The sequence below is a fragment of the Vanessa atalanta genome, chromosome 1, assembly GCF_905147765.1.
Source record: "Vanessa atalanta chromosome 1, ilVanAtal1.2, whole genome shotgun sequence".
Classification (NCBI taxonomy): Eukaryota; Metazoa; Arthropoda; class Insecta; order Lepidoptera; family Nymphalidae; genus Vanessa; species Vanessa atalanta.
In genome coordinates, this window is record NC_061871.1 from 1,887,998 (window position 1) to 1,901,512 (window position 13,515).

The 13,515-nt window shown below is 32.1% G+C and overlaps 1 protein-coding gene across 13 annotated transcripts in view; it reads left to right on the forward strand.

Annotated features, from left to right (window-relative positions):
- LOC125064075 (neuronal acetylcholine receptor subunit alpha-7) overlaps nucleotides 1–13,515 on the forward strand; it is a 105,696-nt gene that overhangs the window by 69,915 nt on the left and 22,266 nt on the right. For 9 of the 13 annotated variants that reach the window (XM_047670876.1, XM_047670893.1, XM_047670860.1 and 6 more), the window contains exons 2-3: nucleotides 1,247–1,386; nucleotides 11,636–11,680. In XM_047670876.1, coding sequence (XP_047526832.1) covers nucleotides 1,247–1,386; nucleotides 11,636–11,680 — 185 coding nt within the window. The remainder of the gene's footprint in view (nucleotides 1–1,246; nucleotides 1,387–11,635; nucleotides 11,681–13,515) is intronic. The other 4 variants (XM_047670927.1, XM_047670945.1, XM_047670919.1 and 1 more) reach the window with 1 other exon arrangement.

Consider the following 13,515-nt stretch of genomic DNA (forward strand, 5'->3'; position numbering starts at 1 on the left):
ACACAATGATCAAAGTCCTTAAACGAACATGTCTTTTAATTAAAATCGTTACGGCATCTTGAAACTATTACACGTAAAACGGCCCATTGTACCCTTGAATTCCCAAGGATATGAATCACCTGGTTTAACGGCTTCGCGTATTCCATCTCCCTCACGTAAACTAATCCTGCCATATACGAATTATACCTGTCGCATTCGCACCTCCGTATATCACGTTCACAAGAGCGATCTAAGCCCCTAAAATGAGTGTTTATTGCTGGTCCTTCAAGCCGGACTCTAGTGAATTTCTGAGGACTGCTCAAACGAAATTGCACTTTTTGTCTTTAGTTTAGGTGTGGTCATAAATTTACCATTTCGAGAGGTTCAGGTGCGTGGCTAAAGGTTTTATCCAGTCGTAACTCTTCGGAGCGGGTCGCTTTGAGTATCCAACAAGGATTTGCGCAATTTGTTGCGGGTAGTTCCTAGAGCTCCAGCGGTCATTTGTAAAGCCGGCGCTAAGTTACTGACCCTATGAATTATATAAGAGACCGGTATACTAAAAAGGCAGAGGTATCCGACGCAAATAAAATGTAACAAAACGACCTTAAAGCTTTAAAAACTGAAATATTCATCAAAGGGATCTAATATACGTTTTCTACAAGCAAACATGGAGTTTACATCGGTCACGTCCAATAAAAGTGAGTGGAAGGCGGGTCCAATTAGCAAGTACAAACGCGTGAACAAAAGAAATGCAGAGAGAAAAAATAGACACAGAAAATATCGCAGCTCTAGATAAAGCTTTTTAAAATACAGGAATTTTTCATTTGAATTCACCGCGACGTCGTCTCTATTGTCTGCCCAAAATTTGGTTAGATTATGTTCAACATTTTGGGTACTTGTCAAAAGTAGGTTCAATATCCTGTTTATTGTACATAACGTTTGTAGGATGTTATCAATTTGTTCTAGTTATGTATGTCGAAGAGTATTATATCTTCTTTCAAAGTAATATTCGTTCTCGTATATACAGGCCTTCATATAGTTGTGTATACCTTTTAATTTTTTATATTATTTGTTTTAAAGATTTAAGATTTTAAGTCGAATTTGTTTGCTCTGTTAACTATGAGTTGGTGTACTCGAAATTATTCTTATATACGCAACAATTGACTCTTGTCATTAGTATTTTTAATACCATTGTCACGGCTATTAGTAGATTATTATAAGTGCAAGTTTTATATTCACGCGTAGCTAATTATGAATTTGTTTACAGTATCGGAGCAAGGACCGCACGAGAAACGTCTACTGAACAGTCTTCTCAACTCCTACAATACATTGGAGCGGCCGGTAGCCAACGAGAGTGAACCGTTAGAGGTCAAGTTTGGACTCACGCTGCAACAGATCATTGACGTGGTAGGTTTCATTCTATAATTTGATAAAAATAATAATTTTACAAGTATTTGATAATATTATTTACAGTGGTAATTAAAGGTTCTTAGAAATTATGCATTTTCAAGCATTATAATCTTGTCATATGCAGAATCCCATCGATTTAAAAGTGTAAATATAAACGTTTACGTTACAATAGTATTAGTAACTATAAAAACGATCACTGAAGTACAAATTTATACAAATATTATTTAGAAAGCCATAAAGATGCTCGTACTAATGAGCTCATGTCTCGAGTATTAATTTTATGGAAGTTTATTAATATTGTATTATACATTATGTTCAGATGATAACTATTATCATATTTTTTTTTATTTTAAAAGTAGTAACTTTTATCACGTGTCTAGAAATTGAAAGGAACGTAGTCGAAGCTGGGGACTTTGATTAATATTTCGCAAAATTAAAATTGCGCCTGCATTGTGTATCTTACTTTGTCGTTTTGCGACGGCCGGCGAAGGTTTTGTTGGCAATACTCAACAGAATCGCGAAGAAAATTAAATCCATGTCAAAATTTAATTTTGCGAATTTATCATTTTTCTAAAAATGTACGAATTAGGAATTAAATAGCTGCAAGGTTAAAGGGTACTTTAAATTTGAATTACTTTACCGTCTTTATCGATTGAATTTCAGTAATGCTATTCTGTAAGACTTTGTATCTCATTTGCGAAATGTTGAACATCGAATAACGGTGATACGCTATTTTGATCCTTTAAGTTAGATAATTATAGTTAACATCGCTTGGCTGATTGTGCTGACTTTAGATTTTGTTCTTACAGAATAGTTCTACTGCTACATAAACCGAAAGAAAAGAAATGTAATGTATGCTAGCATAAGTATATGTGTTGATAGTTCCTACGGTATTTACTTATGAACGACAGAAATTTCCCTTCGTAAAAAATGTGTTATTTAGTTATTGACAAATACTACATAGCTAAGACTGGACGATATTTGGTGTATATTTTATTTATGATATCTTCCAAGTACAGAGGAGAAGGGATCTCGAAACTGTCTTGTCAAGTTGGTCAGATAAGTTAGCCGGTTTGAGTTAGCTTATGATTTGCGTGTGAAAATCACCAAGTATGTCGGATGCATTTATCTTCTGCGCTGAGATTAATGACGGCCGTCCGGTAGCTGCGGTCTGGGAGGTTTCCGTCTAAGTAACTTCAGTGACTTGCTAACTTGTGATGTCAGTGTACTCAGTTGTGCAGTTAACCTTACGTAGTAATGTTTGAGATATTTCATTACAAAGTGTAGAAAATTAACAAAAAACAATTAAGGGTTGGCAACGTTCCAGAACGTACGTAACGTTACGTTACAGAAGTGAATCCTTCAAACGTTACATACAGAAATATGTATGTTGCTCCCAGATTGTGATATGTTACTCTTATCGTAATCAATCACTTGAAAAACTGAGCAAAATTTTGGTTTCATTGCAAATTGGTTCCGATTTTTCTTGAAGATTTCTTAGTATGTTATGTCATGTTTGGTTTAAACGTTTTTAAAAAATGTAATTGTTTACCCTTAATACAATTTGTAATGAAATTGAAGTGAAAACGTTTTGTCGTATCGAATTCGTTACTGATTATTAATTTTAATTATTTCATTTCATACAGTAAAATATTACGGGCAGACGTTATTTTAATTTTATAAAAAAAATAAAAATAACTTACCTTAGCAAGTGATAATATTTAAATTTTATTTAAATATTTTATATTATTAATTTTTAAACTTAATTCGAAGTCGAGAGACGAAGTAAACTAGATAAATTATTAAGTACTTAAGCGCAGATAACTTGTATGTATATTCAACATCGAAATTTAATATAAATTTTATGTCATAAAATATATTTACACTAATATTATAAATGTATTTATAATATGTGATGTAATTGGGTGTGAAGAAAACTTGAACCCTAAGAATAATTCCCGCAATATGTGGGCGAAGGCACGGACGAAAACTAGTTTATAACCAAACGTAATAAGCTTTTGTAATTGAATATAATGTACAATTAATGGTTATATCTATGTATATTACCCGCGAGTGTATACGCAGATAAAATCTTTGGCGTGTCTTAGGCTTGTGAATATTCCGCGGTTGAAAACACGAAAATGGTATAATATCGTTATTTTTTATTGTTCTATATGTTGTAAGTTTCGCAAGGTCTAACTTTGTGCTGGTCAACTTAGATTGCGCGCACTGAAAACTTCTTTTATAAGAACACATTTACACAGATTTAAAGGTTATAATATTTACTGTAACAATTCACACGTTCTATTATTGTAAAAAAACCCGATTAATGTATTATTTTAATATTTGTATAACGTGCAATACGTTTGTTACCGTTCCGAGAGAAATTGTTTTTTTTTTTTTTTTAATTTAGAAACAGTGACTAAGTTTTTAAGGAAATGATGCGATGATTGGGAATCAATATTTAAATTTATTATATCATACGGATAATTAATAGCGCGGAAATAGCGGATTTCGTTCTGTATTTTTATTTATATTAGAGAAACAGTAAATAGGCCAGCTGATAGTAGCTGTTACCTCTGGACATAGTATTGGTATTATATAAAATGCTATCTGCGCGCAGCGGGTTTAACCGCGTGGAAAATATCCTCATTGTTACGACTTGAGTTACTTATATTGGGATAACGCGTTGGCAATTTATTTATTTTACAGTAAAATATATCTCATATAACTCCAGTATACTTTCCTTATTATTAACTCGTAGAATCGTCTCAATTGTTCCGGATATTTTTAGATAAGAGAAAATCAAAATTTGCGTAATATTAGTAAAGATAAAACATTCGTTTTCAATTTGCTGCTTGTTTATAAGTCTTCATAGGTAGGAACCTATCATTCGTTCGTTATTTTAGATAATCATATAGTTACTTCTGTTATCCGTAAGAAAAACGGTTCTCAAGTATTAAGAAGTATTCTCAAGGATTATAAAATGTCTTGTTCCCGATAAAAATTCTGACAAATGTCAGAAGAAATTTTGATAAAGGGTAATGTGGCAGTTCCTAGTAGAGTAAGTAATACGTCATTCACCTATTTATTATATAATTACAAGAAGTCTTATTTTGAGTAACATGTTCTGTATTATTTATAATATTAAGATTGAAATAATAAGTAAAGGAACAAAACCGTTTTTGTTTTTCAATTAGGGGTTAATTAACATTCCGTTTCTATATTTTCGTAAAACCAGCAAATAAAATAGAGTCGAATGTGTTTGCATTCACGAGAAATTTCACTTCGGCTTTTTATTTTTTTACAGAAAGCGGGAAACCTTTTTCACGTGAACTGACAGACGTCCGATATCTTTGCCTCTGCCACGAAATTCAATAGAACGAAAAACGAACTGTAAAGAATCAGTACAAAATACGGTTATTTGATATAAAATCCGTATGTTTCGTATCGTTAGAAAGCATTTTTCTTTTCAATAAAAATAATGTTTCTTCGGAGAGTAAAATTACAGTCGATAAGAGCCGAGGTGGCCCAGTGGTTAGAACGCGTGCATCTTAACCGATGATTTCGGGTTCAAACCCAGGCAGGCACCACTGAAATTTCATGTGCTTAATTTGTGTTTATAATTCATCTCGTGCTCGGCGGTGAAGGAAAACATCGTGAGGAAACCTGCATGTGTCTAATTTCAACGAAAATTCAGCCACATGTGTATTCCGCCAACCCGCATTGGAGCAGCGTGGTGGAATATGCTCCAAACCTTCTCCTCAAAGGGAGAGGAGGCCTTTATCCCAGCAGTGGGACATTTACGGGCTGCTTATGTTATATATGTTAAGGAAATCATTTCGAAATAGTTCTTTGTTATATTTCTATATAAATAAGTATTTAAAGTTAATAGACCGAATATTAACAAAATATTTTATTGTTATTATTATATTAGAGATGATCGATATTGTCTATAGTCTATAGACAAAATGTTGAATTACGATTACATTAAATAAATTTATTTGCATATTTATTCAATGAATACAAATAACGTGCGCATAAAGTGAAAATATCTATAAATGTTTACCATTTAGAAATACGTGTATTAATTAACTTATAAATATTAGCTTCATTATGACGAATAAACAAGGAGTTCAAAACTAATAACGTTATTTTAAATAATATGATTTAACTTGTATGGTAAAAAACATTCTTCTATATGATAAAAAAGGGAGTGTTTTATATTATGATTTTATGAAGCATTCAATTATAATAGGTGTAGTTTACTTGGCGGTAGAGTATTGTACAAGTCCGTTTGGGTAGGTTCCAAACACTCATCACATATTCTACCTCAAAACAGTAATAATATGTATTGTTGTAATCCGGTTTGAAGGCTTCAATGAGTAGTAGTGGTCGGTTTATGGGCTACGTTTGATTAACAAGAAACGGAATGATTAATATTTCTTACAACGACCAAGTCTACGGGCTGTGGTGAAGAATTACTATCAGATTACCCATTTTTCTACCTATTTGATAAACAAAGAAAGTTGAAATAAGAAGACTTTTCAGCTGTGTCTGAGGACCTCGACTCCTTTTTAATTTATAAAAAAATTAAAATTATGCAATTAAAAAATAACAACAAATTCGTCTTGTAGGTTTACTTAATCTTGTCTGAGTGTGTTTTTAATAAAATCAGAAGACGTTATACAAGCTATAAGTGATTTAAACTGGCTTGGTCTATCGCCAACTTCCTGAATGTCATGTCATGAATAGATCTACAGACCATGTTCAACACAGCTCAGAGTGTTATACAAGCTATAGCGGCGAGTTTCAAGCTTTCTAGCTGAATTAAATGATATTGTCGAATGTTAAGATTAAATCGCTCCAACAAGGTTACAGCAAATCCGATAAGAAATATTATTCTATCATTGATGTAAATTACCTGGGGCTTTGATCAAGACGGTCTGGGTAATACTAGTAGTATTGTTGTGTTCCGGTTTGAAGAGTGAGTGAGTGTACCACAGTTCTACCGAAGGCAATTGGGCCACTTTACTGGTAAGTGGTCACCACCGGCCATAGACATAAGCACTGTAATAAATATTAATCATTGCTCAAATTACACCAATGCGCCACTAACCATGGGAGCTAAGATATTATGTCCCTTGTGTCTGCACTTACAGTGGTTCTCTCACCCTTCAAACCTGTATACAACAATACTAAGTATTGCTGTGTGGCGGTAGAAAATCTGATGAGTACTACCTACTTGGACGGGTTTGCACAAAGTCTAACACCAAGTCAAATCCAAAACGTGGCTGAAATCAGACACGAGATCATGTTTGACCATCGACGCTTAGCTGAGGTTTAAGGTATAGATTTGAAATTCGTAGAAAACTTCACTTTATATCGATGTCATATTTTTCTGTATAAATATTTTGATTATAATGAATTGAGGAGTTTTCTAATCATCATTTGAAACCCGAATTACATAGTATAGTTTCACCACAGTACTCTATTTATAATAGCAAAATTTATCTGCGTAACTCAGACCGAATTACCATTTAACCTGCATACCGGAATAAAATTAGTCTAAATTTATTATAACCTAGCAATTTATTCAACCAATCAATGTGGTAAATATATTAAACTGGCTAGATTTCATACATTATGTAACGGATTCAAAATATACGATTTAAAATACAGACTTGAAATAAACCGGTTTGGACTGGTTCAGTTTTGACGTCTCCTCGCTTCAGGAACAAAGGATTCTTCCGTAACGCCGCAGGTTGTATTCGCTGACTTCTTTAATGTTTCAGTGTAACTTTGTGAGTTCGCTTTCGTGGAGCTAACTGAATTTCGGATTCCATTTGCAGTCTGGTTAGTTCTTTGTTGACACACTTTTGTTACAAGTGTCGAAATCTTGGTACTTGCTTCGTTGAAAAGTTTAATTGCATCGCCAGTTATAAAACTTTCTTTTTAAATACTTTCTTGTTATTTCAGTAACAGGATACTTTGTTTTCTGTTAAATGCTATTGCTTCTGATGATGTGAAAAATAATATATATCGAACGAAAACTATTTTAAAGTGCGTAGATTCAGTTTATTCTAAAAGCTAAAACAATTCACTGATTATGATTCCAATCAGTAGGTTATAAGGCTACGAGATTTAATTTTTATCTTCTATGTACAAACATTTTTGATAATATTGAAGCTAACGACTATGTAACAATTCCCCTTTCACATTTTAAGAATTATTCGATACTATTTGTCGCTAGCTTAGTTTTAAAGGTTGGTCATCAGGCATTTAGTATAATAAAGCAGTTTATACACTTGGGGTTCAAGCCTGCTGCATACCATATTCGTCAAACATACCTGTTCAAGCGTGACAGACAGATAGGCTGAATTAGTTTCGCAATTTTAATATTAGAATAGATTACTCGCGCGTCTTCAATTCTACGTTGACCGACCAGAAACCTTAATGCAAGTTTCGACAACAACTACACTAAGTTTCAACTCGACAGAGAAACATTAATATTCACATAATATATAGATATAATATGCGTGTTAGAAATAAAGTAAAAATCTCAGTCAAACGGTTAAATCTAGGGTCGGGTAGGGTAGGATATATACTAAAACATTTAAAGTATCGTCAGCGTAGTCGTTGTCTATTTTGTAATATATTTTACAAGAGGATTAGAATCTTAATCAAATTCAATTTGGCTTTAATATAAATTGTCATTGGTTGATTACAGTCGATGACGTCATAGGCTACCAATGACAAGAGATAAAAGCAACGTAACTCAAGTTGCTTACATCTAAAGTATTAAAGATAAGGGGGGGGGGGTCTTATATAGAATGTTGGATGAAATAAAGTAACTCCTTTCCACTATATATATAATTTAAATTAATTTATAGTTCACGTACGATGAATATTTTTATGAATTGAGGTCAATAGTCTTATATATTATTAAGATGGAAACAAACCAAATTACGTTATCGTCACACATCGTCACCTAAGTCTAATATCACAGTCTTTTGTCGGAGGATTAAACAATACCTCCCATTGCCGTCTATTTTTATTTTAATTTACTCTTTCTATGAATTCAATTTTGATTTCTTTGTATTTAATTGAATATATTTTGTTTAAGAATTCATAGTAAGTAGCTATTAAACAATACAACGTGCAATTTCATATGTATAAACTTCCTTTGTTTCATTGTACATTTAATAATATAAAATATCAGAAATATTTTCAAATAACTTCTTCCATAAAATAGAATGAGCAAAACATATAACGTTCTCGTATTTGAATACAAAGAGTTTGAGTACAACAGTTATATGAAAGATCAACAGAAAAATACATCGCTTTACATAATTGGCAGAAAGGCAGAAATTTATATAATAAAAATATATTTATTTATTTCTATGTCACAACTCACAACTGACAAATAAACAAGAACATTATAAGATTAAATCTAACATGAATGAAACACCTTTGTCTAAACTAGATAAAATAAAATCTATATTACAAACAACAGCTACACAAATTTCCATTTCTTATTTTAATGATCACATTAAATACATTATGATATCTTAAAAAATAATTAAAATAAGGTAAGAAACAAAAGTAAATAAAAAAGTCCAAATTAAAGTCCTTGCGAGAGCAATTAAAGTTATTGTGTGTGCGAGCAAGAAGTGGAGTGACTGAAAGGCAGGGGTGACTTAGGTACTGTTATAAAAAATAAAATTTTCGTTTTCGTCTTAAAATATCAGTTTGTAAACATAATCGAACAATTTTTATAAAAACTAGTGCTTACGCGGACACGTCATACCAAACCATTCTTCCATTATTAGAAAAAAATATGACCGATTAATTTCTCCAGCTCCTTCTCCCAACAATGCTTAACAAAAACTTGTTTCCTATTTCCCTATTCAGCACTTGTCTCATTTTATACTACACTTACAACTACAACCGTGAGTCATTGTAAAAGTGGTCTCCATCGCACTAATCCCTCCTTTGTACCTCGTGCCCGCTTTGACTCGAGCAATATCGTAAGATGCAGCTTCATTTTCTTATTGTCCACTATCTATTCAATCGGAAGCTTGGTTGTAATCCGTAAATCTTGTAATATTTTTTATTCTTAAAAAATATAATTTATTGCTTTTGTTTTGGTGTACGTTATGTTTATTTCCTTATTATATTGTATATTACAAAATATCAAAATGTAAAAATTTTATGCATTAAGACTGTCATAGTTAATTGGATGATGTATTCACATCCTTATGCTTAAAGGAGATACAGTTTTTGTTATTAGTAATATGAAATCTAGACAAATTCAAAGATTAGAGTAAAATTTCAGTTTGTTTTTGATTACAAACTTTATCGTCTTTACCGTCTTTGCCTGCGATTTTTTTATTTTTCCGTGACTTTTTTAATTAAATATTAACTATTAATAAATGTTGGATACTGTTTAATGTTACTAGAAACATGTTTTAATTCATAAACAGACAATAGTTAAAGTTGATTTATTTTTGGTCTCGGTTTTAACCCCAGTCTAATATGAATATTTTCGCAAAATGTTTTACGTTCCAACATATTAAAAATATCTTATTTATCTGAATACGATCAATAAAATCATTTGTATTCTAAACTAATTAAGCGAAGGTCATAACTTATTCCTAGAAACTTGATTTGAAATGATTTAAAATATAACCGATGTTACGTTAATGGAGTAGCTATTAGCGTAATTGAATGAAAATTACGGTACTTAGGCAATAAAGAAGGCAAAGATATAAGAACAGTTTATGGAAACACTGAATTTCAATACGGTATCAAAGCTCGTTTCTTGGTACCGTGCCAGAAAATGTAAATCGCATTGAAAGAAAAACATTATCATGTTTCGTAGTTTTCGGGACACGTAATCCTCTTTTCAGCTTGTTTGTGTCAACACGCTGGTGTATCGTCAATTATGTAAATTAATATATTTTTTACGTACGGTAAAAATATAACAGAGTAAGATAAAAATACTTCCAACGAAACAATTACATTTATTTCGTAAATTAAAAAAAAAAAAACTGCATTGTAACGTTGTATAATTAAAATTAATTAGTCGCAAGACATATTAACTGAATTAACTGAAATTTGCATATTTATGCCTATAAAAATAACGTCTGCCCATTCTTACGTCTTAAGTATAGGAAATACCAAAATGTTACAAATTTACCTAATACTAATAAGGTTAGGTTTTTTTGCAGGTCAGTAACTTATTCATCTGAATAGTAAGCATTCCGGATGCGACTGAAAAACTCTATTAACGAATCTTTTCATTGCCCCTCAGAAATTGTTTGGCCAATTGGACGGAAATTTGCAATACATTTGCAAAATTGCCAGCCCATTTGCGATACAATTCGTCATTTATTATTTCGTAAAAACACGTGACGCAATTCGTTGGCCGCAGCATTATGCGAGTTATTTATGTGAGCGGTTTGTTACTGAGATTTTTATTTATGACCAACTCAATCATATTTGACTATGAAACCATCGTTTTCGGACTTTTTCTCTATCTGAATTTATATTTTCGATTACTTTACGTGTTATTCATATTTATTAATATTATGTTATTTAAGTAAAATTGTATTTTAGAAAAGATAAAAACAGAAAGGTTGGCGGGTAAGATGTTTGTTAATTATGAATTGTAAACGTTCTGGGAATTTGGATGATCAATGTGTTTTTTCGTTCCTTTCTTGCGACGCCGTGCGTTCGTTTTACAAAATAAGGATGAGAAAAATCAAATCCTGACTACGAACGTCTGGCTTAACTTGGTAAGTGGTAGGAGCCGGGCCCGGCGCCTTCGCCGTCCCGCCCTTGCAATCAATCAACGGTAAAGTTTATTCAAAGTCACAAACAAGTTTTTTCTTAATATTTTAACACGCTAAAGCACAGTAAACTTGGGTCGCACATCGAATAATAATTTTGGCTTAACACTGAAGCACAGTTTAAAAATAACGGTTACAGGAGGCGGGAGCGGCTAGAGGGCGCCGCCATCGCGGCAGTAATGTCGCATGGAGAGTCGGTGTTAAATTGTTGTACTCGTCATTTCGCCTAATATTAGATTTTGTGTGGGGCGAAGCGCGAGGGGCTCCGCGCATGCCGTCCCTCGCGCGCCGCCCGTATCCTCTGTATCGTGGCCCCGAGTCACCGCTGTCTAGAACATTATACTGACTGCGTCCTTTTTCTCTGTTTATGTTGACATCGTCTAACCAAATAGGACGAGAAGAATCAACTACTTATAACCAATATATGGCTGTCATTGGTAAGTGTGATTAAACAAATGAACCTAAATTAACACTTGATAAAATTTCTTAAAGTTATGTTCGTATCCTTTTTCTTTGTTTTAATTTTTTCTCGATTCTTTGTTTACGTTGATTCTATCGTTGATTTCTCTTCCACTATCTGTATTGAAAATTGCATTGCATTGTGGCGTATGCGGCAGTTTTGATATATTTTCAACTGTTTGGACATTGTTTAGTGTTTTTTTCTAAAACCCTGATCATTGCGCTGGTGTGCAGCTCGTACAAGTAGCTTAGTGGTAGTCCCTGTTATGCATCCCATCATGAGACTGTCATTTGTTGAATAGCATCTTGACAATTCTTTAAGTACCCGTATACTTTAGTTTATCTATTTAGGTGATACGTTTCCTTAGAATGTTTTTTTCTTTCAGGTAAGTAAATGTGATAATTGATACAGCAAATAGGTATTCCGTAGTGACAAATATTTTTTTCATTCCAAATTAGCTTTGATATCAGAGAAAAATATTTGTTTTAAAAATAGTAAACGAATTTATATATAGACGTTTTAAAATATATGAAATATACCTTGTAGACGTTAATAAAAGAATTTCATAAGATGTTTCGGTTGTTGGTTTTTAATGGCGGTTTGTTTTTTACTGCAAAAACTGCCGCGTAATCCGCAATGCATATAATATATATAATATAATAAAATTAAAAACAAATCGATTATAATACATATTGGCGCAAATTATACATCAATTTATAAGTCGTGGGATTTTATTTCCTTTCAAATATTTTAATTTTTGTTCGAATTGGAACGTTGAAGCGTATTTTATGCACATTATTGTAATGGACTATGTGAATTTCACTGTAAATTTACTATGCACTCACCTAATACCCGCTGTTATTTCGTTTCGCTACAAGGGAATTGTAGTAAATCATGCTCAGCGTATTGCATGGCCATGCTAAAGGAAATCCATTGAATTCGGAGAATGATGCCATAGGGCAGCCATTATTTATTCAAAAATTTTTTTCCAAATTTTTACCGATCGTTTCTCGTAGTTACTAAGTTAAACAATAAATATAAATAAAAATCGTTTGAAACTCGATTATGTATTTATTTTTGTTTTTGTTTTTCACTTCCGAACGGAATGTAATAGTTATAATTTCCCGTTTTATTATTTTATATTTCAATTTTCCATTAAAAAAAATGACTAACAAAGCTTCGATAAGGTACTTTTAATTAATTAATTTTAATATTATACTTCTAACTAAATGTTAAAAGTACGTTACGCGGGCGTTAAAAAAATATACTAGCATTTACCAATATGGCAGCTCAGTTAACCCAAACTAAGTAGTTCCCAAATCTTACAAAAATCTTTGAGAGCGGTCAAAATTTTCTTGATAACTCGCTTTTGTTTACTGTGTGGTGAACGATAATCGCATGATCTGTGCACGTGTAGCTTAGTTTATAATTTTTTTACTTCCTAATTTTTTTACCTTTTTTTGACAGCTCTTTTATTATTTACCATGAAAATTTATTATCTGTTGTATTTATTTTTCATCTGTTAGTGCTGTCTTAATTGAAACTTTTGCTTTTAAATAGTTTCTTTTAATTTTTAAGTGTTGTAAGAAATGTAACATGATTAATTTTTTAACTCACACATTTTATAATTATCTTTTATGGGCAATGAATAAATTATACTTCCATTTTAACTATGGTTTTTTTATTTTAATAATCAAATAGTTTCATTGCCTGTAAAAGACAATGGAGAGAATGAAAAAGATGTACTTTTGTCTCGTTCTAATCATATGGGTTATGGCGGCAAATACTTACGTTTATATGTAGATTACAAAA